Source organism: Camellia sinensis, chromosome 9 (assembly GCF_055761805.1).
Source record: "Camellia sinensis isolate YWXY chromosome 9, ASM5576180v1, whole genome shotgun sequence".
Taxonomy (NCBI): Eukaryota; Viridiplantae; Streptophyta; class Magnoliopsida; order Ericales; family Theaceae; genus Camellia; species Camellia sinensis.
This window is the reverse complement of record NC_138969.1, coordinates 63,889,762-63,917,262: the sequence shown is the minus strand read 5'-3', so window position 1 is coordinate 63,917,262 and position 27,501 is coordinate 63,889,762. Positions and strand designations below refer to the sequence as shown.

Genomic DNA, 27,501 nt, shown 5'->3' with positions numbered 1-27,501 from the left:
TTATTTAGATCATCCCAAACAACCCCTTAGCAAAGGATTTTGCCCATTCAAGCTTTAGATTAAGAATCTTCTTGTCGAGCTTCCTCTTGGTCTCATCTCTAGAACAAAGAATGCAGTCATATTTCTTTTAGTTCATCCTTGATTTCCTTTTCTCGAGGAGTAGAAGACACATCTTTAGAAGCCACACTTTGAGAAAGGACAAGCCCATCCAAAGTCTCCTCCCTTGAAGGGGTGCTCATCATTTCCCTTTCATTCACATCCCCAGGTTGTGCAAACCTTTGGAATACACCTTCTCCTATTCCCATACACTCTACCTCGTTTGTTTTCTCCACCTTTTTTGAATTACACGATGCTAACACATCAAAATTATTAGATGAAGATGGAAGGTAATTGAATTCTACCAGAATTTATTGATGAAATATTACAGGCAAGTAGACAGTTCCAGACACCGAAAGCATTTAAGACACAATAAGACTAAAGGGCTAATCAGGTAACACCTGGAGATGCATGGTCAAAATATGGTTTACAAAAATTCTTAACCTAACAATTGCAATAAAATTTCACTTTCTAAAAAAGAAAGGAAGAACATCAACAAGAAACTAGTATTGTACATGTGGCTCTCTATGTCGTTAACAAAGGTATTAGAAAATCTCCCACTCAGTCTAACAAAAAGTTTCTTACATTAACATAACACTCAATGTACCAGGAAAAGATTTCTTTGAAGCATATCATATCATTAGCAGTAAGTTGAAACTAAGGTCACTCACTAAAGCACTATTTTTGTGACAGGAATTAAATTCGCTTTAAACTAATGGAGAGTGTTCCTAGAAAAATTTTATTTGCCGCTAGCTATAAGTTAATATAGCGACCCCGGTCTTTTCCCATTTGATTATTGTATCCGGACTTAGGTTCCGTTTATTCTGTCATTGTATAATTGTTGTTGTCGTCCTTTATTTTCTCATTTGGAGTTATAGGAAGTGTTGGGCAGGCTTGTTTCAGGTTGGTTGGGTTCGTAAACCAAGTGTTGCTGTCCAGTTTTTGGGTTGGTCGCTCGAGCCAGGGCTTGGTCGCTCGAGCGAGGGTTGTATTTTGTGTCTTCTGGAACGATCCAGCTTTGCTTCGCTCGAGCGAGCGATTGCGTCTAGTTTAGACCTGAGAGCAGTGCTTATTCGCTCGAGCGAGATTTTCTTCGCTCGAGCGAGCGAGGTGTATGTTTTCGAGATCCTTGCTTGAGCGAGTATTCTGTCGCTCGAGCGTGCTTCTGGGTTGCAGACCTGAAGCATCGCATTCTTGGCTCAAGCGAGCTTTTATTCGCTCGAGCGAGTATTTATTGTGTCTAGTCGCTCGAGCGACCAAGTCTTCGCTCGAGCGAGCCTGTCAGGGTTAAATAGGTAGCAGCGTGTTTCAGATCAGTTTTTCATCCACTTTCAGATTCCAAAACCCTAGGTACGAGTTCTCTCTCCCTCTACACACCTTCTCTCTTAGGATTGATCTACTTAGAGTGAGTTTCTACCTTAGATCCTTTATTAAAAAGATAGAGTGAGTCGAGGGCTTCCATTTAATCTGAACGTTTGGTGGTTTGGAGCACATTGGAATTTGGGTCTTCATCTCCGTCTTCTCCATTCGGGTTATTTTCTTCGAGGTAGGGATTTCCTACTCCATTTTATAAGTTTTGTTTTAAGTTTTGGTATATTTATATGTTAGGGTTACTTTGATAATTTTGGAAAAAACCCTAGTTGTATTAATAAATTAATTTGTATAATTAATTTAAGGGAATTGGGGAAATTGGTTAAATTCATGAAAGTGAGGAATTCATTGATTAAACGGTGTAGTTAGATAATTTAAATCACTCGCCCATTGAATTGTTGATATATTTATTTTCAGTCTAGAAATAACTGTTTTGGGCTATCGGTGGAGGATAGTCGTGATTGTTGTAGACATTGCATGTGGATTAGGAATGACTGAAACTAATCACATTGGTTAAATCATTAATTTTGACTATTGAATTAATACAGAAAATACGTGTATTGATTGAGCATTGCATTTGCATATTGTTTGGGAGGAGATAGGGGATGTACTCCACGGTTTAGGGGAAGATAGGGGATGGACCTCTAAACTGGATTTTGTTTGGGAGGAGATAGGGGATGGACTCCATTAGCATCACTTTTATGTGTGCTTATTTATATTGAAGTGTTTTTATTGATACAGCACAAAAATGTGTATCAAATTGGAAGTGTGAAGTGTTTTGATTTGAGCCTGAGTCTCATCTGTTTGTTGACATTGGAAGAATGTGAATATGATATATATAGTTCACCGTTGTAAGTTTGGCCTGGTTCTGAGCCATATTGATAAAGTTGGAAAGTAAAACGTGTCTTAGACATTAGTGTCACGAGACTGTAAAATGATGTAATTGATTATCTTGGTTAACCATCTATTGAATGCTATTGCTTTAATCAATGTTTATATTTGGTTTAGTATATTTCTACTGGGCTGTGGCTCACCCTATATGGGAACATCATTTTCAGGTTCAGGTGATAAGCTACCTCCAAGGACTTAGCCTGGAAGGACTTGGAAGACTATTTTCAGTTATTTGTTTTTATTTGTTAGTACATGTAAACACTCAAGCCTAGGGCTTTATTTGTATTTGAGTTAGAACTCATACTTTTGTGTCCAAGTGTTGGCTTGGAAAGATGTAAGCCTGTAGGGCATTTAATTTGATGTTACATGTAATGCTTTGAGTTAGTAAGACTCTGATGAATGTTATAATGAATTGTTTCCTTTTTAACATTGCCTGTTGATGATATATATATATTTAATGGGTTTATTTTTGAGGGCGTTACAACTTGGTATCAGAGCGTACCGGGTTTGAATACTTTGGGTACGTGGGAAGTGATTAGTATCACAATGGGTTCGTCTCGTTTGATAGAGACTTAGTGTAATGTTATATGCTTACATGATAACTTGTTTATGTGACTATGTGGGTATGGAATGTAGTTCCTAGGATGTTGATTGGACCCTTGAGTTTCTAGTAGTCTTGTTGGAAAGGCACTTGATCACTGCTGCTTCCAACCGGAACTATAGTAACGTTTCGGGACTATCATTATCCGGGAATGAAATTCATAGGTGCTTATGTGATTATGTGCTTACGTGGAATGAATTATTGTTGTCCAATGCATTAGGACGCGAGTGTTTAGCTTCGGCACATTTATTAATGTGCTAACGTCATTGTTTCCTTTATTAGGATGTCAGGACGAGGACGAGGACACGGTAGGCGTGGTAGGCCGGGTAGGCAGGAGGTGCCTGTGCCAGAGGAGATTCCGGCAGTTCAGGAGGGAATTGGCCAGGCCAATGTGGCCGAGCCAGTAGGCCAGCAGGCTATGGGCGCTCTAGCCCGAGAGATAGCAGGGGCATTCAGGGAGTCAGTAGGCATTCTCAGAGCTGAGAATCAAGCTCGGGTCGTTGTTGCAGATGTAGGACCTTCCTTTCTGAAGAGGGAGTTCTTCCGGCCTAATCCGGATGAATTTGTGGGTGATCCTAAAGAGCCGCTTAAGGCAGATGAATGGCTCGAACAGACAACGAAGACGTTTGAGATGCTTGGCATCGAAGACGAGGGGTTGAAAGTGACCTTGGCATCTTTCCAGTTGAAGGGGGATGCGGGTCAGTGGTGGAAGTTCACTAAGGGTCGTATAGGAGGTACATGGGAGGCTTTTGTGAATGCTTTCCAGGAGAGGTTCTTATCTCCAGCAGTCAGGGAGAAGCTGAGAGACCAGTTTTGTCAGCTTAAGCAGGCGAGTTCTTCTGTGGCTGCATTTACTAGTTTGTCCAGGTTTGCACCTGAGTTGGTGGCGTCTGAGGAACGCCGTTGTATCGAGTTTGAGAAGAAGTTGAGGCGTGGCCTCAAGCTGAGAGTTGGGGGAACTATGATTCGGGATTATGGGCGTATGGTTGATGCTGCGGCCCACATGGAAATCATGATGCAGGAGAAGGAGGAAGGACAGAAGGGCTTCAAGAGGAGTCAGGATGGTCAGAGTGATGGTAGGAGACAGAAGGGTTTTAATCCTCAGCAGTCTCAGGGTAGCTTTTCTAGATCGACTTTTCCTGTGTCGAGTGCTAGTTCGGGGAAAGGCAGTCAGGGAGACATTACCTGCTTCAAGTGTGGCCAGCTGGGCCACAAGTCTCCAGTTTGTCCTCAGAGGGGAGGAGTGCAGAGAGCAGCATCATCTTCGGCTCGATCTCAGAGCCAGAGTCAGGGTAAAGGCTAGCCAGTCTCGTGTTATCAGTGTGGTCAGCCAGGGCATATGAAGAGGTATTGCCCGCAGTTGGGTGGCACACCTGGTGCATCTGGTTTGAGGCAGATTCAGGGTCAGCAGCCAGCTCAGTCGGGTCAGGCCTCGAGGGCCAATCAGGGGGCTTCATCATCCCAGTCGGTGCAGCAATCTTATGCTCCTAGGGGTGAGCAGGTTGATCAGAGGTCGTCTGGGCGCGTGTACGCTATTACCGCGCAGGATCTAGTGCTGGCACCATCAGTTGTGAGAGGTACCTTCTTGTTTTGTAACTCGGTTGCTAGTGTTTTGATTGATACGGGTGCATCTCATTCCTTTGTGTCTGCTGCATTTGCATCTGTTTTGGAGTTAGAGATAGCACAGTTAGCATCTCCTATTTGTGTAGTGTCACCTCTTGGGGGTGAATTGATTTTGAAACAAGGTGTTAGGGGTTGTGATAGAGAGGTTGATAATCATAGAATCCCATTTTCCTTTGAAGTTATGCCTATGAGGGGCTTCGATGTTATTTTGGGTATGGACTGGTTATCGTCATACCGGGCAGTTATTGATTGCTACCGCCAGAGGGTCACTTGTTGTACCGTGAGCGGAGAGTGTTTTCATTTTCTGGGGGACCGGGTTGGTAGTGTGTTGCCACCGGGGTATGTTCCGTGAGGACGGAGTGAGCTTAGTGGTCTACTTGCTAACCTTTCGATTAGTGAGGATGATGAGACTCAGATTGTGTTGCCAAGGGTGGTTTGTGAGTACTCGGACGTCTTTCCCAAGGATCTTGTTGGTTTGCCACCGCATCGAGAGATTGAATTCTCTATTGACCTAGTGCCCGACACGGCGCTGATTTCTATGGCACCCTATCGTTTTGCCCCAGCCGAGTTAGTTGAGTTGAAGATTCAGCTCCAGGAATTGTTAGATAAGGGCTATATCCGTCCTAGTGTTTCGCCGTGGGGTGCACCGGCCCTTTTTGTTAAAAAGAAAGGTGGTGCTTTGAGACTTTGTATAGATTACCGGAAATTGAATCGGGCTACGGTTAAGAATAAGTACCCTATGCCTCGTATAGATGATTTGTTTGATCAGTTGAAGGGTTCCCGTTGTTTCTCGAAGATAGACTTGAGATCGGGTTATCATCAGTTGAGAGTCAGGAAGGAGGATATTCCGAAGACGGCATTCCGTACACGGTATGGCCACTATGAGTTTCTGGTGATGCCATTTGGGCTCACCAATGCACCAGCAGTGTTTATGGATTTGATGAACCGGATATTCCGGGAATTTTTAGACCGTTTGGTAGTCGTCTTCGTGGACGACATCCTTATCTATTCACCTTCTGAGGAGAAGCACAAGGAACACTTGAGAGTGGTGCTTGAGTTACTTAGAGCCCATAAGCTTTATGCTAAGTTTGGGAAGTGTGAGTTCTGGCTAGAAGAGGTCAAGTTCTTAGGCCATGTGGTTTCTGGGGAAGGAGTGTCTGTTAATACATCCAAGACTGAGGCAGTGCAGGATTGGGCACAGCCTAAGAATGTGTTTGAGATCCTTGAGAGGATTGGCGAGGCTGCCTATCGTTTAGCTTTGCCACCGCAGTTGTCCGGAGTACATGACGTGTTTCATGTGAGTATGCTTCGGAAGTATGAGCCGGATCCATCACATGTGTTGGATTGGACTGATTTAGTGGTTGACGAGGATGCCTCGTATGAGGAGAGACCGGTTCGGGTCTTGGATAGGCGGGATCAAGTTTTGCGAGGCAAGACCATCCCTTTGGTAAAAGTTCTATGGAAGCATCACGGAGTGGAGGAAGCCACTTGGGAACGTCAACTGGAAGTCCACGAGAAATATCCGGACTTGTTTGGTGATGTGTAATCATGTGTCGAAATTTCGTAATTTTAATGAACTTTAAGAACATTGTAAATGTTTTGGTTTAATGGAAGTACATGGAAACTTGCCTCATTATAGAAGTTTATGGTAACGTTGCATATGTTGAATATATATTGTTGAATTAGAGTTCTATCATTCTATCATGAAATTGAATATGATATTGAGAACTGTTTAAAAAAAAAAAAAAAAAAAAAAAAAAAAAAAAAAAAAAAAAAAACCTGTTTCCAAAAACTTATGCTTAATTTCGGGGACGAAATTCTTTTAAGGGGGGGAGGTTATAGCGACCCCGGTCTTTTCCCATTTGATTATTGTATCCGGACTTAGGTTCCGTTTATTCTGTCATTGTATAATTGTTGTTGTCGTCCTTTATTTTCTCATTTGGAGTTATAGGATGTGTTGGGCAGGCTTGTTTCAGGTTGGTTGGGTTCGTAAACCAAGTGTTGCTGTCCAGTTTTTGGGTTGGTCGCTCGAGCCAGGGCTTGGTCGCTCGAGCGAGGGTTGTATTTTGTGTCTTCTGGCTCGATCCAGCTTTGCTTCGCTCGAGCGAGCGATTGCGTCTAGTTTAGACCTGAGAGCAGTGCTTATTCGCTCGAGCGAGATTTTCTTCGCTCGAGCGAGTGAGGTGTATGTTTTCGAGTTCCTTGCTCGAGCGAGTATTCTGTCGCTCGAGCGTGCTTCTGGGTTGCAGACCTGAAGCATTGCATTCTTGGCTCGAGCGAGCTTTTATTCGCTCGAGCGAGTATTTATTGTGTCTAGTCGCTCGAGCGACCAAGTCTTCGCTCGAGCGAGCCTGTCAGGGTTAAATAGGCAGCAGCATGTTTCAGATCAGTTTTTCATCCACTTTCAGATTCCAAAACCTTAGGTACGAGTTCTCTCTCCCTCTACACACCTTCTCTCAAAAAAGTAAATGTAAATCCCAGAAAAGCCTCAAGACCACCTCATCTAACTATGATTACATATGACTATAGTTGTTGAGGATTCCTTTGAACTCCAGAAGCTAAATGTTGTATTCTGTCTTTCAATGCTAACTTCATATTTGCATGGAGTCACTAGTAGTGCAAACACTGATTAATGACAAAAGGCAAAACTGTACATTTTTCTCAGGGGATGCTAAATCCCAGAAGACAGGTGAGAAAAAAAAGGCCATTTCTCGTAAATTGACTATTTTATTTCTTAAATTGAAACGAAAACATAACCCAATAATATAGAATTTTCCTAGTTGTGATTGGTGACACATCAGAAAGCTGCCAGAACCCCATTCAAAAATACCCAATTCCTAACTTCTTGCCAATTGATACAAGCATATAGTTCCAAATTTGAGTTATAAGTCGGATAGTTTTCTAAAACAAAGAAGACAAATGAGGTAAATGCACTTTGTCAGAAAACATATCCTGCATAATTCGGAAACTAAGAAGGCAACTAATGTTATTTTTGTGCCAGCTATTTGATTGATGAAGAAAATCATATTTGACAACATTTACGCCCTTCAAACAAGGAAAGTAAATCCATAGGCTAGGTAGTAATTTTAATGTCATGACATGTGGGCTGTGACTATTCACAATTAACCTTGTTCATGATTTTCACCTCATGGCGCAAGGAATGTGATTTTTCCAAGTAATTTTACATTTTTTTTTTTTTGACTAGTTTCAACATTGGACTTAAATCAAGCAGAAGGATACATAAAGTTGTTCCTGACTTCATAAACGAGTAGATGAATGGGATAACACCGTGCATCACAGAATATGAGCTCATCACTTGCACACTCAGAAACAAGGTGAAGATATTGCAGTCACAATGATGGGAAGGCATTGTGGATAATGCTATTATTATTATATTTTATGATATGGGGCATTGTCTGACCTAACTTTCCTAATGCAGTTCTGTCAATGGCTTCAGCATTCATGCTAAGGTTCTTCATGCACAGGAAAAAAGACATGCACAACTCATACACATGCATGAATATGCACACAAGTAATTGTACCCCAACTGGACAAGAATAGGAAGTGAATACATTTATCAAAAAACTATACAACAACTGGGCGCACAGAACAAGAAGACAGCTAGGAAAACACTTTCCAAGAGCTTCTCACTAGAGATGACCTAACAAAATACACATGGCAAGCAATAAGGGAGACGATGAGGATTATCCCGCCTATCCTTTCTCTATTGGTTCCTCCATGAGAATCCCCAAAGATTTTGACCGTGATGGCTACCTGAAACCTGAAGGGTGACAAATAGAGGTAGTTTTGTGCTTCAAGTCTAACTAATCTTCTTTTCATATGCAAATATTTTGTGCTTCAAGTCTGACACAAATAGATGAACAAAACTTTTGTTAATCCATGGAAATTCAAAACCATGAAAATTAACTCCAATTCTAATTCACCAACAAAGCGCTGGATTTTGATAGAAGTTGCAGAGAAGTGAATGAAATTTGAACAGAGTGTCCAACTGAAAAAAAAAAAATTGCATCATAAATACATTATTCTAAATTTTGAACACTTCTTCGGAGTTATGAGACCGGAAAACATTTATGTTAAACAATTGTGAATGAATTTGCAATGGCAAGGAAAAAATGCACTGAATAAAAAACGTACCTCCTTCAAGACTACTTGTCCCAACTTCCACAGAGACAGAACATGTACATTTCTTTTCATGCTAAGTTACTGATCAAACAAGCAATGGCAGGGAGAGCAGTTGAAAAAAGAGATGAATTGAAGGTGAGAGAAGCAACAAGAGAAGAATGCTGGTGACACTGAGATGGGATAGGGAAAAATACAAGGCCTGAACAAAGACCTCTTGATGTACATGTTCCCTTTCCCAGTACCAGCGTTCTTGTTATCAACCATTGTTTGGGTCTGCCGGTCATGGGGACGTGAATGTTATGACCTTCTCTTCAAATTTTTCACAACCTATAATGCAAAACAAGTGATTGAGGTCTGACAGTTGTAGACCAGCAAACAATTAGGTAAAAGATTCTCTAATGCTTCTAGAACATCAGTCCATCAATGAGATTAAATATCACTTAGACCTGATTGATAAGGTTATCTCTGTAATATTCCCCTATCATGGGGGTTGTTTTACTGAGTAGATGAAATGTGGGGAGAAATTAGCAAAATAAAAACATCTGGAAAGAGAGGGCCATTGCATGACAAAAAGATCAAGAGTTATCACCTATCCGTATCTATGGAGTCAGCCTTAATAGCATAGCAGTGCAGCCATGAATTAATTCCAAATGAGATGACACGCACATAACAATTCTTTCACTGAAACTGCCATGCACATAAACTGTTTCAAGGATCAGAGAGCATTTAAGGATCTTCAATTTGATTATAAAATGGGGATCCTAGCTCCATGAAGCTATACAAAATTCGAATTTGAAAATTCAAATTATAAAATGGGGATCCTAGCTCCATGAAGCTCCACTTAGGCAATGTGGGACTCCGCTTCACATTACTTTAGGAGCGGAGTGGGATAGGTTACTTGAAAATTCAAATTTATTGATACACCTAGGCCCAAGGCACAAGGCAACCACAAATCATAACAATCAGCAATACAAGTATCTAGAGACCACTATGCATGCACTCCACTAAACAATAATCATGCCATCTACATACAATAAATGAGGGTTTGAGATAAATACCCCTCCTATTCTATCCACTACAAATCCTCTTTAGACTATACTCGATTCCATTCAACTCAAAACCTCAATTGCCAAAATAAATACAAGACAAGGAGAGAAGTCTCCCTAAAGTTGTAGATATGGCAAGAGAAAAACAAGAGAGAGCAATTCATTCTAGTGGATGATCAAAACATTCATTTACAAGATTGTATTCACTTCTTCCATCCTCCCGAAAGGTTGGCGATGTTTCTAGTACATGTAATAGGATATCCCATTTGTGCAATTGGCAATATATTAAATAGCTTATATACATGAGAATACCTATTCATGTATTGAACACTTCTACTTTAGTTTCTTGAAAAACAACTAAGTCCGGTTGATTATTCCTTAGAAAATCCTTAATAACATTCCTCTTTTTTCCGAGAACCCAACCCCCTCACATTCCAACTAATAATCTTCATTGGAAAACATTTTCACCCATAACCTCCTTACGCCTCCTCTCATAGTTAACTGAACTTGCTAAATTCCTTAATTCCCTCACCCCCTTTTTACTACTCTCTCCTTCCTTTCTAACAGCTTTCTCCCTTGTGAACCTATTACACTTCCTAAATGGCCCTGAAAGTGTCCTTAATTTGTAATAGTGACAATCCTATAACCTAAAGTAACTGCATAAAATGAGGTACCTCATGCTCCTCAATTAGGCAAGTATAGCGACCCCGGTCTTTTCCCATTTGATTATTATATTCGGACTTAGGCTCCGTAGATTCTGTCATTATATAATTGTTGTTGTTGTCCCTTTTTTTTTTCTCATTTGGAGTTATAGGATGTGTTGGGCAGGTTTGTTTCAGGTTGGTTGGGTTTAGAAACCAAGTGTTGCTGTCCAGAATTTTGGATCTTCGCTCGAGCGAGGAGTTTGTCGCTCGAGCGAGCTGTTATTTTTGGTTCTTCGCTCGAGCCGGGGTTTGGTAGCTCGAGCGAGAGGTTGCGTCTGATTTGGACCTGTAGCTGTGCATTCTTGGCTCGAGCGAGCTTTTCTTCGCTCGAGCGAGTTAGTTCGTTCTTCGCTCGAGCAATAGTTCCTTCGCTCGAGCGTGTGTCTGGTTACAGACCTGAGGGTTTGAGTTCTTCGCTCGATCGAGTTTTCTTTCGCTCGAGCGAGCTTTTGGGTTGTTGGCTCGAGCAAGGCTTCCTTGGCTCGAGCGTAGCTTCTCTGTGTCTGGTCGCTCGAGCGACAAAGTCTTCGCTCGAGCGAGCCTGTCCAGTTTATATACACAGCAGCGGGTTTTGATCAGTCTTTTTCATCATCTTTTGATTCTAAACCCTAGGTCCGACTTCTCTCTCTCCCTACTCACCTTCTTTCTTAGATTTGATCTATTTAGAGGGTGTTTCTACCCTAGTTGCTTTATTAAAAATATAGAGGGAGTCGAGGGCTTTCATTTAATCTGAACATTTGGCGATTTGGAGCACATTGGTTTTTGGGCACTCATCTCTGTCTTCACCTTTTGGGTTTGTTTTCTTTGAGGTAGGGATTTCCTACTCCATTTTATAGGTTTTGATCTAAGCTTTGGGATTTTGATATGTTGGGGATACTTTGGTAAATTTTGGGAAAAACCCTAGTTGTATTATTAAATTAATTTGTATAATTAATTCATGGAATTGGGAAAAGATGGTTAAATTCATGGAATTGGGGAATTCATTGATTAAATGGCGTAATTGGATAATTTGAATCATTTGTCTATTGAATTGTTGACATAGTTATTTTCAGTTTAGAAATAACTGTTTTGGGCTATCGGTGGAGGATAGTCGTGATTGTTGTAGACATTGCATGTGGATTAGGAATAACTGAAACTAGTCACATTGGTTAAGTCATTAATTTTGACTATTGCATTGATACAGAAAATACATGTATTGATTGAGCATTGCATTTGCATACATTGTTTTGTGTGGGAGGAGATAGGGGATGTACTCCACGGTTTAGGGGAAGATAGGGGATGGACCTCTAAACCGGATTTTGTTTGGGAGGAGATAGGGGATGGACTCCATTAGCATCACTTTTATGTGTGCTTATTTATATTGAAGTGTTTTATTGATACAGCACTAAAATGTGTATCAATCTGGAAGTATGAAGTGTTTTGATTTGGGCTTGAGTCTCATTTGTTTGTTGATATTGGAAAGATGTGAATATGATATATGTAATTCACTGTTGTAAGTTTGGCCAGGTTCTGAGCCATGTTGATAAAATTGGAAAGTAAAACGTGTCTTAGACAATAGTGTCAAGAGACTGTAAAATGAATTAATTAATTATCTTGGTTAACCATCTGTTGAATGCTATTTCTTTATTCATTGCTTATATGTGGTTTAGTATATTTCTACTGGGCTATGGCTCACCCTATATGGGAACATTATTTTCAGGTTCAGGTGATAAGCTACCTCCAAGGACTTAGCTTGGAAGGGACTTGGATTTTGAAGACTATCTTTAGTTAATTGTCTTTATTTATTTGTACATGTAAACATCCAAGCCTAGGGCTTTTCTTGTATTGAGTTAGAACTCATCTTTTTGTATCCAAGTGTTGGCTTGGAAAGATGTAAGCCTGTAGGGCATTTTATTCGGTGTTACATGTAAAGCTTTTATTTAGTAATACTCTGATGAATGAATTAATAAATTGTTTTCTTTAAATAATGCATGTTAATGATATATATATATATATATAATGGGTTGATTTTGAGGGCGTTACAACTTGGTATCAGAGCGTACCGGGTTTGAATACTTTGGGTACGTGGGAAGTGATTAGTATCACAATGGGTTCGTCTCGTTTGATAGAGACTTAGTGTAACGTTATATGCTTATGTGATAACATGTTTTTGTGATTATGTGGGTATGGAATGTAGTTTCTGGGATGATGATTGGACCCTTGAGTTTCTAGTAGTCTTGTTGGAAAGGCACTTGATCACTGCTGCTTCCAACCGGAACTATAGTAACGCATTGGGACTATCATTATCCGGGAATGAAATTCGTAGGTGCTTATGTGATTATGTGCTTACGTGGAATGAATTATTGTTGTCCAATGCATTAGGACGTGAGTGTTTAGCTTCAGCACATTTATTAATGTGCTAATGTCTTTGTTTCCTTTATTAGGATGTCAGGACGAGGACGAGGACGAGGACGCGGTAGGCGTGGTAGGCCGGGTAGGCAGGAGGTGCCTGTGCCAGAGGAGATTCCGGCAGTTCAGGAGGGAATTAGCCAGGCCAATGTGGCCGAGCCAGTAGGCCAGCAGGCTATGGGCGCTCTAGCCCGAGAGATAGCAGGGGCATTCAGGGAGTCAGTAGGCATTCTCAGAGCTGAGAATCAAGCTCGGGATGTTACTGCAGATGCAGGCCCTTCCTTTCTGAAGAGGGAGTTCTTCCGGTCTAATCCGGAGGAATTTGTGGGTGATCCTAAAGAGCCGCTTAAGGCAGATGAATGGCTCGAACAGACAACGAAGACGTTTGAGATGCTTGGCATCGAAGACGAGGGGTTGAAAGTGACCTTGGCATCTTTCCAGTTGAAGGGGGATGCGGGTCAGTGGTGGAAGTTTACTAAAGGTCGTATAGGAGGTACATGGGAGGCTTTTGTGAATGCTTTCCAGGAGAAGTTCTTATCTCCAGTAGTCAGGGAGAAGCTGAGAGACCAGTTTTGTCAGCTTAAGCAGTCGAGTTCTTCAGTGGCCGAGTTTGAGGCTGCATTTACTAGCTTGTCCAAGTTTGCACCTGAGTTGGTGGCGTCTGAGGAACGCCGCTGTATTGAGTTTGAGAAGAAGTTGAGGCGTGGCCTCAAGCTGAGAGTTGGGGGAACTATGATTCGGGATTATGGGCGTATGGTTGATGCTGCAGCCCACATGGAAATCATGATGCAGGAGGAGGAGGAAGGACAGAAGGGCTCCAAAAGGAGTCAGGAGGGTCAGAGTGATGGTAGGAGACAGAAGGGTTTTACTCCTCAGCAGTCTCAGGGTAGCTTTTCTAGATCGACTTTTCCAGTGCCAAGTGCCAGTTCGGGAAAAGGCAGTCAGGGAGACATTACCTGTTTCAAGTGTGGCCAGCTGGGCCACAAGTCTCCAGTTTGTCCTCAGAGGGGAGGAGTGCAGAGAGCAGCATCATCTTCGGCTCGATCTCAGAGCCAGAGTCAGGGTAGAGGCCAGCCACTATCGTGTTATCAATGTGGTCAGCCAGGGCATATGAAGAGGTATTGCCCGCAGTTGGGTGGCACATCTGGTGCATCTAGTTTGAGGCCTATTCTGGGTTAGCAGCTAGTTCAGTCGGGTCAGGCCTCGAGGGCTAATCAGGGGGCTTCATCGTCCCAGTCAGTGCAGCAATCTTATGCTCCTAGGGTTGAGCAGGTTGATCAGAGGTCGTCTGGGCACGTGTACGCTGTTACCGCGCAGGATCTTGTACCGGCACCATCAGTTGTGAGAGGTACCTTCTTGTTTTGCAACTCGGTTGCTAATGTTTTGATTGATACGGGTGCATCTCATTCCTTTGTGTCTGCTGCATTTGCATCTGTTTTGGAGTTGGAGTTAGCACAGTTAGCATCTCCTATTTGTGTAGTGTCACCTCTTGGGGGTGAATTGATTTTGAAACACGGTGTTAGGGGTTGTGATATAGAGGTTGATTACCATAGAATCCCATTTTCCTTTGTAGTTATGCCTATGAGAGGTTTCGATGTTATTTTGGGTATGGACTGGTTATCGTCATACCGGGCAGTTATTAATTGCTACCGCCAGAGGGTCACTTGTTGTACCGTGAGTGGAGAGTATTTTCATTTTCTGGGGGACCGGGTGGGTAATGTGTTGCCACCGGGGTATGTTCCGCGAGGACAGAGTGAGCTTAGTGGTCTACTTGCTAACCTTTCGATTAGTGAGGATGATGAATCTCAGATTGTGTTGCCAAGGGTGGTTTGTGAGTACTCGGACGTCTTTCCCGAGGATCTTGTTGGTTTGCCACCGCATCAAGAGATTGAGTTCTCTATTGACCTAGCGCCCGGCACGGCGCCAATTTCTATGGCACCTTATCATTTTGCCCCAGCCGAGTTAGTTGAGTTGAAGATTCAGCTCCAGGAGTTGCTAGATAAGGGCTTTATACGTCCTAGTGTTTCGCCGTGGGGAGCACCGGCCCTCTTTGTTAAAAAGAAAGGTGGTGCTTTGAGACTTTGTATGGATTACCGGAAATTGAATCGGGCTACGGTTAAGAATAAGTACCCTATGCCTCGTATAGATGATCTGTTTGACCAGTTGAAGGGTTCCCGTTGTTTCTCTAAGATAGACTTGAGATCGGGTTACCACTAGTTGAGAGTCAGGGAGGAGGATATTCCGAAGACGGCATTCCGTACGCGGTATGGCCACTATGAGTTTCTGGTGATGCCATTTGGGCTCACCAATGCACCGGCAGTTTTTATGGATTTGATGAACCGAATATTCCAGGAATTTTTAGATTGTTTTGTAGTTGTCTTTGTAGACGACATCCTTATCTATTCACCTTCTGAGGAGAAGCACAAGGAACACTTGAGAGTGGTGCTTGAGTTACTTAGAGCCCATAAGCTTTATGCTAAGTTTGGGAAGTGTGAGTTCTGGCTAGAAGAGGTCAAGTTCTTAGGTCATGTAGTTTCTGGGGAAGGAGTGTTTGTTGATATATCCAAGACTGAGGCAGTGCAAGATTGGGCACAGCCTAAGAGTGTGTTTGAGATCCGCAATTTTTTGGGGTTAGCTGGGTATTATCGTCGGTTTGTGAAAGATTTCTCCAGATTAGCTTCACCATTGACTAGACTGACTCGGAAGGGAGTCAAATTTGTATGGGGTGAGACTTGTGAAAAGTCGTTCTAGGAGTTAAAAGTTAGACTGACCACCGCTCCAGTATTGATTATTCCAGAGAGAGGGTTGGGTTATGCAGTCTATTGTGATGCCTCACGAGAGGGTCTGGGTTGTGTGTTAATGCAAGAAGGGAAAGTAGTTGCCTATGGCTCACGTCAGTTGAAAATTCACGAGCAGAATTACCCTACGCATGATCTAGAGTTAGCAGCTGTGATATTTGCCTTGAAGATTTGGAGGCATTATCTTTATGGTGAGAGATTTGAGGTATTCTCGGATCATAAGAGTCTGAAATATTTGTTTACACAAAAAGACTTGAACTTGAGACAAAGAAGGTGGATGGAGTTCATAGAGGATTATGACTTTGAGTTGCATTATCATCCGGGAAAGGCCAATGTGGTGGCCGATGCCCTTAGCAGAAAACCTGTTGGTGACATAGCTAGTATAGCCATCCGAGAATGGGAGATGTTGGGTGCACTTGGGGAGTTTGATTTACTTCTGGGCGAATCCGTTGAGGCTGCGGCCTTGTTTTCTGTTGTTGCACAGCCTACACTTGTGACTCGAGTGTTAGAGGCTCAGAGGGGTGACCTTGTGGTAGAATCTCTTCGTGAGAAGATTTCCGGTGGGAAGGTTGAGAAGGGTTTGGCAGTGTATCCCGACCTCAGTGTGAGATACCGAGACCGTCTGTTTGTGCCGGAGTCTTGTCGAGAGGAGGTACTCCGAGATTTTCATCATTCACGCCTTGCGGTGCATCCGGGAGGCACTAAGATGTATCGGGATTTGGGTCGCCAGTTCTGGTGGCGGGGTATGAAAAGAGATGTGGCAGCTTTCGTATCTAAGTGCCTTACTTGTCAACAAGTGAAGGCCGAACATCAGAGGCCAGCGGGTTTGTTGCAACCCTTGCCTATTGCCGAGTGGAAGTGGGAACATGTTACTATGGACTTCGTTGTGGGTCTTCCGAGGACTCAGCGGGGTAGTGATGCTATTTGGGTAGTTGTGGACCGGTTGACTAAGTTGGCGCATTTTATTCCTATGCGTGTTAGAGATTCAGTCGATCATCTGGCCGATTTATATATTCCGGACATAGTGAAGTTACACGGGGTTCCAGTGACGATCGTCTCAGATAGAGATCCTCGTTTTACTGCCAGGTTGTGGCAGAGTTTGCAGAGTGCCTTAGGCACTAAGTTGACCTTTAGCACGGCTTATCATCCTCAAACTGACGGGCAGTCCGAGCGTACTATTCAGATCCTTGAGGATATGCTTCGGGGTTGTGTTCTAGACTTTAGTGGGTCATGGGAGAGGCACTTGCCATTGGTGGAGTTTGCCTACAACAACAGCTTCCAGTCTAGTATCGGTATGGCACCATTTGAGGCCTTGTATGGCCGACCGTGTAGATCTCCTGTTTGTTGGGCCGAGGTGGGTGATGCACCTCTGTTGGGTCCGGAGTTGGTGAGGGAAACAACGGAGAAAGTTGAGCTTATCCGTAAGAGACTTGTTACAGCACAGAGTCGTCAGAAATCTTATGCCGACCGTAGGAGGAGATCTTTGGTGTTTGAGGTGGGTGATCATGTCTTTCTAAAAATATCACCTAGACGGGGTTTGATGAGATTTGGGAAGAGCGGGAAATTGTCCCCTCGGTTCATTGGTCCGTTTGAGATCCTTGAGAGGATTGGCGAGGCCGCTTATCGTTTAGCTTTACCACCGCAGTTGTCCGGAGTACATGACGTGTTTCATGTGAGTATGCTTCGGAAGTATGAGCCGGATCCATCACATGTGTTGGATTGGACTGATTTAGTGATTGATGAGGATGTTTCGTATGAGGAGAGACCGGTTCGGGTCTTGGATAGGCGGGATCAAGTTTTGCGAGGCAAAACCATTCCTTTGGTCAAAGTTTTTTGGAAACACCACGGAGTGGAGGAAGCCACTTGGGAACGTGAGTTGGAAGTCCGCCAGAAATATCCGGACATGTTTGTTGATTTGTAATCTTATAATTAAATTCTGTTATATTGTTGAACTTAAGAGCTTTATATATGTCTTAAGCTGTAAAACATTGAGTTTGTATTGGTAAATGGGTGTATCTTGAAACTTGCTTCATTATAGAAGTTTAGTGTAATATTGCATCTGTTGAATACATTGTTGAATGGGTTGTATATATCATGCGATTGAATATGATATGGGAATTGTTAACATTGAAAGGAATAATGGATAATAATGATACAGGTTGAGATATATGTTGTGTTATATGTTTAATGTGAGATGCCTCTTGGTAAAGAGAGGAAATGACCAGTTTTGGGTCAAGATGTTTACTAATGAATTGTCAAAAAAAAAAAAAAAAAAAATCTGTTTTCAAAAACTTATGCTTAATTTCGGGGACGAAATTCTTTGAAGGGGGGAGGTTATAGCAACCCCGGTCTTTTCCCATTTGATTATTATATTTGGACTTAGGCTCCGTAGATTCTGTCATTATATAATTGTTGTTGTTATCCCTTTTTTTTTCTCATTTGGAGTTATAGGATGTGTTGGGCAGGTTTGTTTCAGGTTGGTTGGGTTTAGAAACCAAGTGTTGCTGTCCAGAATTTTGGATCTTCGCTCGAGCGAGGAGTTTGTCGCTCGAGCGAGCTGTTATTTTTGGTTCTTCGCTCGAGCCGGGGGTTTGGTAGCTCGAGCGAGAGGTTGCGTCTGATTTGGACCTGTAGCTGTGCATTCTTGGCTCGAGCGAGCTTTTCTTCGCTCGAGCGAGTTAGTTCGTTCTTCGCTCGAGCAATAGTTCCTTCACTCGAGCGTGTGTCTGGTTACAGACCTGAGGGTTTGAGTTCTTCGCTCGATCGAGTTTTCTTTCGCTCGAGCGAGCTTTTGGGTTGTTGGCTCGAGCAAGGCTTCCTTGGCTCGAGCGTAGCTTCTCTGTGTCTGGTCGCTCGAGCGACAAAGTCTTCGCTCGAGCGAGCCTGTCCAGTTTATATACACAGCAGCGGGTTTTGATCAGTCTTTTTCATCTTCTTTTGATTCTAAACCCTAGGTCCGACTTCTCTCTCTCCCTACTCACCTTCTTTCTTAGATTTGATCTATTTAGAGGGTGTTTCTACCCTAGTTGCTTTATTAAAAATATAGAGGGAGTCGAGGGCTTTCATTTAATCTGAACATTTGGCGATTTGGAGCACATTGGTTTTTGGGCACTCATCTCTGTCTTCACCTTTTGGGTTGTTTTCTTTGAGGTAGGGATTTCCTACTCCATTTTATAGGTTTTGATCTAAGCTTTGGGATTTTGATAAGTTGGGGATACTTTGGTAAATTTTGGGAAAAACCCTAGTTGTATTATTAAATTAATTTGTATAATTAATTCATGGAATTGGGAAAAGATGGTTAAATTCATGAAATTGGGGAATTCATTGATTAAATGGCGTAATTGGATAATTTGAATCATTTGTCTATTGAATTGTTGACATAGTTATTTTCAGTTTAGAAATAACTGTTTTGGGCTATCGGTGGAGGATAGTCGTGATTGTTGTAGACATTGCATGTGGATTAGGAATAACTGAAACTAATCACATTGGTTAAGTCATTAATTTTGACTATTGCATTGATACAGAAAATACGTGTATTGATTGAGCATTGCATTTGCATACATTGTTTTGTGTGGGAGGAGATAGGGGATGTACTCCACGGTTTAGGGGAAGATAGTGGATGGACCTCTAAACCGGATTTTGTTTGGGAGGAGATAGGGGATGGACTCCATTAGCATCACTTTTATGTGTGCTTATTTATATTGAAGTGTTTTATTGATACAGCACTAAAATGTGTATCAATCTGGAAGTATGAAGTGTTTTGATTTGGGCTTGAGTCTCATTTGTTTGTTGATATTGGAAAGATGTGAATATGATATATGTAATTCACTGTTGTAAGTTTGGCCAGGTTCTGAGCCATGTTGATAAAATTGGAAAGTAAAACGTGTCTTAGACAATAGTGTCAAGAGACTGTAAAATGAATTAATTAATTATCTTGGTTAACCATCTGTTGAATGCTATTGCTTTATTCATTGCTTATATGTGGTTTAGTATATTTCTACTGGGCTATGGCTCACCCTATATGGGAACATTATTTTCAGGTTCAGGTGATAAGCTACCTCCAAGGACTTAGCTTGGAAGGGACTTGGATTTTGAAGACTATCTTTAGTTAATTGTCTTTATTTATTTGTACATGTAAACATCCAAGCCTAGGGCTTTTCTTGTATTGAGTTAGAACTCATCTTTTTGTATCCAAGTGTTGGCTTGGAAAGATGTAAGCCTGTAGGGCATTTTATTCGATGTTACATGTAAAGCTTTTATTTAGTAATACTCTGATGAATGAGTTAATAAATTGTTTTCTTTAAATAATGCATGTTAATGATATATATATATATATATAATGGGTTGATTTTGAGGGCGTTACAGCAAGTCTCATTCTTGCTCAACTCCTTCAGTCATCTCTTTGTTTCCTCCTTCCCTTCACTAAAAACCTGGCCCCCCTTTTCAAAATGATTACCTGAGACCCCACCTTGATTGTCATTCACCTAACCCTGAGAAATAATAGCATTTAAGGACTCAGACACAATGGTAGACTCAGTCACAGTGACACTCAGGATTTTAGAAGTAACCCCTTGTACAACAATATCAATTGGTGAGATTTCAATAATAGGACATAGTGACTGGAAGTGTAAAACACTGAAACCCCACCCCTATCCCCTTCCCCAAAAAAAGAAGATTCAAGAATAGCTTGTACCCCTTATGAGAAGGTGAAAATGCTAAGTCTGGGTTAATAGAAGGACTGACCTGATTCAGAGATTAGAAACCTTTTCGTTATCCCCACCCTCAATAGTACAATCTGCATCAAAAAGACTGTTGAGATCCCAATCGAAGTCCGCTGGACTCCTCTCCTTCTTTCTGCCACATGTCGTGGCTGTCCCCTACAACTCCTCACCTCCCCTTTCTCCGACGCTGAAGTCACCTGGAAATTCTGGTTGGAACCTCCCATCTTCCAACAGGCTTTGATAAAGCCTTCAATCGAACAACAATAGAAGTATCATCGAACTGAACATGAACAGTTGCAGGTAAGAAGCCATTACCATAACCTCTGAGCTTTAATCTTGCCTCAAAGATGTTTCCAAAAGATCTGGTTCTACTATCCACCTGTATCAGACCACCACATTTCGCCCCAATCCATTCGAAAACCCTTTCATTCTAAAGATTAAAAGGCAAATCACAGACAGAGACCCATCCTACATTTGACACGATGACGTTGGCCCTACTGTGCATCTCTTCCAACTAGCCTTCTAGCCTTACTACAATGCCCTTCTCGAAGAAGCAAACTCCCAGACCTACCATAGTAATCAACCTCCTCAGCACTATTTGCAAAAAACAGAACCTTGTTTAAATGAAAAGGCCATCTAATTATAGTTTTAAACGATCGACATAGTTCCTTCTCAATCTGTGCTCAATCATTGAAGAAATCAGTTCTAGCGCATACCACCATCTTGCGCATGAGCACTTCGGCATACAAAGCTCCTCTGTTTGCCCCTGTTTTCTGATAAATGTTCACTTCTGTGTTTCCTCTACGATTCCTTAATAAATTATGGTCACTTTGATGCTGTTCTCCCTTGTCATCTTCCTTAACTTTGGACTCTCCATGGATAATTCGTTTAAGCATTTTGGCCACTACCATCCACCTTTGACCATTAGCCCTGCCGGAATAATGATATTACCTCTTTTTACCCTAGCCTCCCATTTTGTCATCTCAACGAAGACGGCACTTTTGTTACTAAATCTCTGAGCCTTCGTTTGGGAAGTGGGTTGGCTTTTTGACTTTTTGGCTTTTTTGGCTATTTTAGCCTGGGCTAAAAAGCTTGGTTTGGGAAGGGCTTTTTGGCTTTTTGGCTTTTTTGACTTTTTTTTGTGAGAGAGGAGTGTAATGATTATGGGTTGGATGTGATGTTTTGTTTGTTGTGGCTAAAATAGCCTATTTGTCTTTTGTGGCTATTTTAGCCCCAACCTTCCTTGCCAAACGGACGACAAAAAACTGCTGAACTACTACTATACTTGGTGGAAAAGGATCGATTGTTGCGCCAACTCCAAACCTGACGCAAAGCTCACATTGCCCAAGAGACCCCCCCCAAATCTATCTTCATAGTATATCTTCTAAGTCAGTTCCGCTCAATGATCTCCACTAAACCTCCTCTGGAATCACCATCCATCTGAATGATAATAAGCTTCTGTTCGATTCGCAGTTCAGAAGCTCCCTCGCTATAGACTCTCATTCTCTCACTATCTCTCATTCTCTCTTAACCAACCTTCTTTTCTTTATTCGATTAGAATTTAAAAATAAATAAATAAATAAATAATAGTAATAATAAAGGAGGAGGAAAAAAGCATTTGAAATGTGTACCACATCGCCTAGAGTTGCCCCATCTATGATGGTTATAAGGCTCCAGTTTCCCTCTCCTTAATACCTAGATTTTAAGGAGAAGTGTTGGCTGGGCTTTTTAATTTGGTATCAAAGTTTGGTTAGGCCTGTGATTGGTGTGCCATTTGTCCTGCTACTATATGTTGTTGTCCAGTAGGGTGTGTTGGAATGTGTCCCACATCGCCTGGAGTTACCCCCATCTATACTGGTTATAAGGCTCCAGTTTCCCTCTCCTTAATACTTGGGTTTTAAGGAGAAGTGTGGGCTGAACTTTTCAATTAAAAGCACAACCTTTTCAATGTCCAAAAATTCCAAATGGCTATTTTTTAAAAGGATTAGTTGCTGTGAGAATCCCAACATTTCAGACTCAATCATGTGGATAGCATACTTTGATTTCTATGAGATCTCCTCGATTATTAGTGTTTGTAAATAAAGACATGTACAACTAATGTATCATCAAACACATCTACGTAATACATTGAAAATGAGCAAACTTGTTATAACCTATGCAGTGCTCGAACAACTTTCATCTACTTTTGTACATACATATTAACTTTCAAACTCTTCAACAAAAGACGGAACATGTACCTTTTACGACTTAAACCCAGTCTTGTTTCTTTCAATCGCCCCTTATAGGCAATAAGCACCTAAAAGGATATGCCCAAAATGGTGAAAATAGAGAACTATCCGTTACGGCCTACAAACTATTAGTGTTGCATAATTGCAAACTAAGTTACATGCATTTGGTTGAACTCTCATGGTCCTAATTCATTTTTTATATGAAGAAATCAGATTCTATTTAATAGGGGTATGTTTTTTTCACACAGGCCAGCTTTTATCCCATACGGTGGTGTCCAATGGGCCAATTAAAAACCCTACAAGGTGTGTGTCCATAGGTTATAGTTTAACATTGAGATTGTATGAGCATAGGTAGTTTAAATATATGGTGTAAAGATGGTTAAAGTCCATCTACTGAAAGCTAAAACATCTTTAGTTCTACACACCAATAAACACTCAACAACTTAGCGGTCTTTCATTATAAATGGTAGAAGTGTATCAACCCGTTTAATCCAAGTGTAACAAACTGAAGCATTGTCAAGGCAGCCACAAAAAGAAAAAATTTTAATGATTGGAACATTTAAACCAAGGAAAAACTATGTTGAGTCAATCCAATCATTCCAATCTCCAAGGCGCTATACCAGCACCAGTTTTCCATGGCTACTAAACTTGAAATCCACTCAATAATTACAACCATTTGGGTGTTTAAGAATTGGCTTTTTTAGTGGATTTTTGGCTTTTTATGAAAAGATGTATAGAGAAAGTAGAGAGAATGATATGACAACTTGCAGTGCCTTTTTGACTTTTTGGCTAAAAATCAATGTTCCCAAACAAGCCCGAGGTCCGTAAGTTAGAACAAAAGATAGTATTCTTGGTTCCAAGGAAACATGTAACCAAGCCACAGGACTAATTACCACCAGACTCGACCACTACCCTCAATTAAATGTTCCAACCAAATAGATATTGAAAGCAAATAAAGAACTTTTCTAAAAATGTGCAAGGGAAACCAAAAATAAGTTTTTTTTTTTTTTTCTGTTGCAGGGACAAAACTTGATTCGACGGAGAGAAGACAAAATGAGAAGGTTTTTACTTGGCAGACAATAAAGAACAAAACTGTGTTCATAGAAAACAACACAAACCCTTATACAAGCACAAAATAAGTTCTAAAACAAGAATTCTATAAATATTATAACTCTCACATATTGAACCCATTGTGTGACTTACCATGTTTGATTCTTCATAAGCTCGGTCAATTACCTCACTGCCAATGTAAATTCAGTAGATTCTTCATGTCATACAGTTCTTCATCTCTGCTAAGGGACCATTTAGTAACACCATTCATTTCTGTCTTCTTTATCTCACATGATGCTAAGAAATTTGATTCCGTACCTTCTAAAGTAAGACAATGCCAGATCTCTACTTTCTGAAGCTTTTGACATTTTGATAGGAAATTCTTCAGACTAACTTTTGAAATAGGAACCATTTCTAATCTCAATAGTTTTAGTCCCTTTAGACTCTTGGCAATTTCAGGAGACAATTGTTGAGTTAAGACCAAGCCTAACAATTCTGGGGCTTCTATCTGCTTGCAGTTTATGCCTATCACTTCAATGATACAAAAAATGTCATTATTGCATCCTTCATGTTTAATATTTCTCTCAAAAGTTAGGGAGAGTTCTCTGATCTCTGGTGACCTACAATATGAACAATAAAATTTGAGCATAACTTACATGAATTATGAACAAAGAAATTCTCTTGCACTGTTAAGATTTTTATGCTTTCTCTTGCAAATAGTCCAAGTCCTTCACTAGTTGCTCAAATCAAACCAGAAACATTTACTGAATAAATTAGCAAGGAGATTATTTCTCAATAAAATTAAGGGCACCTTGTTGTCTGAGAACTAATATAGAGGAAAGAAAATTATAAACCTTTTTTTTTTCAAAACGATAAAGGAAAAACAAAAAGTAATATATCTATAATTTAAAAGTACAGTTGTTTAATTGTCTCCGGGTAATGGTGGCTTACTATTCCACTACTCCTGCGAGTACCCCACCCAATTAAAGGCGTATTCCATGTATTTTACTTGGAGATAAACAACATAAGCCAAATCAGTGAGAGCAATCATAACACAAAAGGACAACATAAGGTGGCAGTTGGAAAGTACATATAATGTCTATCTGAATTATTAGTCGCTGAAGAAAAATTACGCAGGAAAGGAATTATTATCCGCAAGATTCATATGGTAGTATAAACGTTGCAACAAGATAAACAGGTCGAAGAAGGCATGTAGCATTATGAAAAGCCCCTATTTGGTAAGCACTAAGTCATAGGTGTGATATGACTTTAATATCCTTTGAACTTAGAGAAAAGGCCCATTCTTATATTACAAAAATCATTTTTTTTGGGGGGGGAGCTATCCTGAGGCTGTTTTTGCAACCTACTCTTAGATGTGAAACCGAGAGATTCTAAGACTTTAGAACATTAACTGTTTCTCCTCCCATGCATTAGAAAAGAATTATCTATTTTAATCACCCATCCTGATTCATGCTTATTATTTCAGTCTAAGCTTACTATCACATAGCTAATTGGATTTCTTTCCAACCAGCCTTAAGGCCCTTAACCTAGCATCCAAAACCCTTACAACCTTGTTGCATAAAAATAAAAAATAAACAATACAATAAAAAATAAACTCTAGCATCTTTTTCCAAAATTTCCACCAAATAATCACAATCAAAATTTCCTAATGATACACAAAGATTAAAAAAAATTCTTCCATCTGTTTTCATTTTCAAAGGCCAAAACCAATAAGCTTTCAACCACCTTAACCCTCCACATAATGAATTATATATGCAATATTGTTTCATTGGACTCCACATAATGAATTGTATACAATATTATATTACTGGGTAGCACCCTGTCACATCACAAACAAATACACATCAAAGTAACAAAATAAACTCCAAGAAATATAACATACACATGCATATAAGGAACAAGTAAAAAATCTGTACCAGAGCAACAAAAATTATAGAATTGCTCCAAAAGATGAAAACCCCACTCTTTCCACTGCCTCTCAATAACTACCAAATTATTCTCTAACATTTTGACATCCCAAACAATTTCCATTTTTTCAATTTTCTCAATTGTTGGTTTTCTCTCAAACAAATATATTAATTGTCCTTCAAACTACACCCGATACTTTTTCAAAGAAGTTATCAAATAAATTTTTTGTTGCAAAATTGTTTACTCCATGCCTTGTAGTTTGATAGATAGCGGTTGTATCTATGAAACACAGACAGACAAACTACCAAATAGATGAATACCTACGTCACATACAAACTACTACAGAATTGGCATGGCTTTTGTGTGGGAGGCACCTGTAGCCACTGCTGCCTTTGTATTCAGTTTTATACTTTAAATCACATTTACTATGAAAATTTTTTTTAGATACATATGCAATTCAATGAAAGGACTATTGATATCTAATCAACTTAATTTTTTGCAACTATTTCTTCTCAATGTACCCTAACCCCGAAATGGGCCTATCGGGCACACCCCAATCCCCATACCTTTCAAAGTTTTATAAGTCATTATCCAAAATCAAAATTTCCCAAAATTACAGCTTTTAGAAAAATTTGGACAACCTGATCTTTTAAAATAAAAAAAATTAAAAAAAAAATAGCTAACTTAAACAGGTTTCAACCGTATTTCCACAAAATTCAGATTTAGGACCAAATCTTTAATTTTAATAACACTTTTATGCCATTGGCATCAACTCAGTATTTAATAAAAGGTTTTTAGTTTAAGTTCCTGATATTAAGATTTTATATAATAAAGTACCTACAATATTTTCTTGGCAATTGGGGTCACTCAACATTTTCACAAGAAAAATCGACACACAGAAATTTCACTTTTCACATATCTGATTTCACAAAGAAATTTCATCAGGATCTCTCCTACTAACTAAATTAGGGAGGAATGCTTCACTAATTTTTCCTATTTAAAATTTCACTAAGTAGACACCAAAAAAATTTGGGAAATTCTGAATTTAGAGAAATTGATGTACCTTTTCGCAAGATAAAGAAGGTGATGATCAGTCAATTGAAGAAGCCCAGAAGGAAACACCATTCTGGTAATCGAAGTAACCCTAATACTATCTTTTTCATCATCATCATCGTCACGTCTATACATACATGACACCACGAAAAAATTTCGTCAGAAACGCCTACTTCAGAAGGGTATCTTCGGATCCAAACAACCTCCGACAGTAATCGCAATTGAGAATGGTAAAATCGAGGGTGTTGTCACCATCTTCGCCGATCAAACGATCGAAACAAACGCGTCCCCAAGATCGACAAACCAAAGAAACGGTGGAGAGATTCCCATTTGGTGGAAGAACCCATCTCAGCATTGTTGTTGTTGTTAGCATCTCTTTTCCATTGGATTCTCTTCGATTGCTTCTCTTCCAAATGACTGTCCTTCTCAGCCTCTTTTTGCTCTCCATTGTCTCTCTCTCTCGAATCCAATTGAATCAAATTGAATAGAAATCGAAACTGGGTTTTGTGGAGATTGGTGGTGGGGTTGGCGTTTGTTTGTTCATGGTGATGACGTGAGGTCCCATGCTGCATGGTTGCCACTTAGAAGTGGTTCCCACCAAAATGTGATGTAAAATTTCTCAAATTTGTAATGTTATTATCAAATTTAATTAAAAAAAATATTATGATGACATTTGAAAACTATATTTAAATATATAAGACCCCAAATTACATGATTTGGTTTAAAAAAATATTTAAGACACCTGCATCATTGTGAATAAATTTAAAAATCCAAATTATAAATATGTAACATTACTCTTTTATAAATGACAAAATATTGCACATCAAATGTTCCCAAATGAAATACCCAAATATGACCA

The 27,501-nt window shown here is 40.4% G+C and overlaps 1 protein-coding gene across 1 annotated transcript; it reads right to left on the bottom strand.

The window, feature by feature from the left end:
- Window positions 1–8,706: 8,706 nt before the first annotated feature.
- On the bottom strand, window positions 8,707–27,227 carry LOC114318565 (uncharacterized). Its single transcript, XM_082886900.1, has 4 exons — window positions 26,653–27,227; window positions 23,979–24,280; window positions 23,814–23,899; window positions 8,707–9,052 (listed from the first exon to the last, which is right to left on the bottom strand). Exons 1-3 carry the CDS (start codon window positions 26,775–26,777, stop codon window positions 23,877–23,879), a joined length of 450 nt encoding a protein of 149 aa, XP_082743026.1. The 5' UTR covers window positions 26,778–27,227; the 3' UTR covers window positions 8,707–9,052; window positions 23,814–23,876.
- Between the last annotated feature and the right edge of the window lie 274 nt (window positions 27,228–27,501).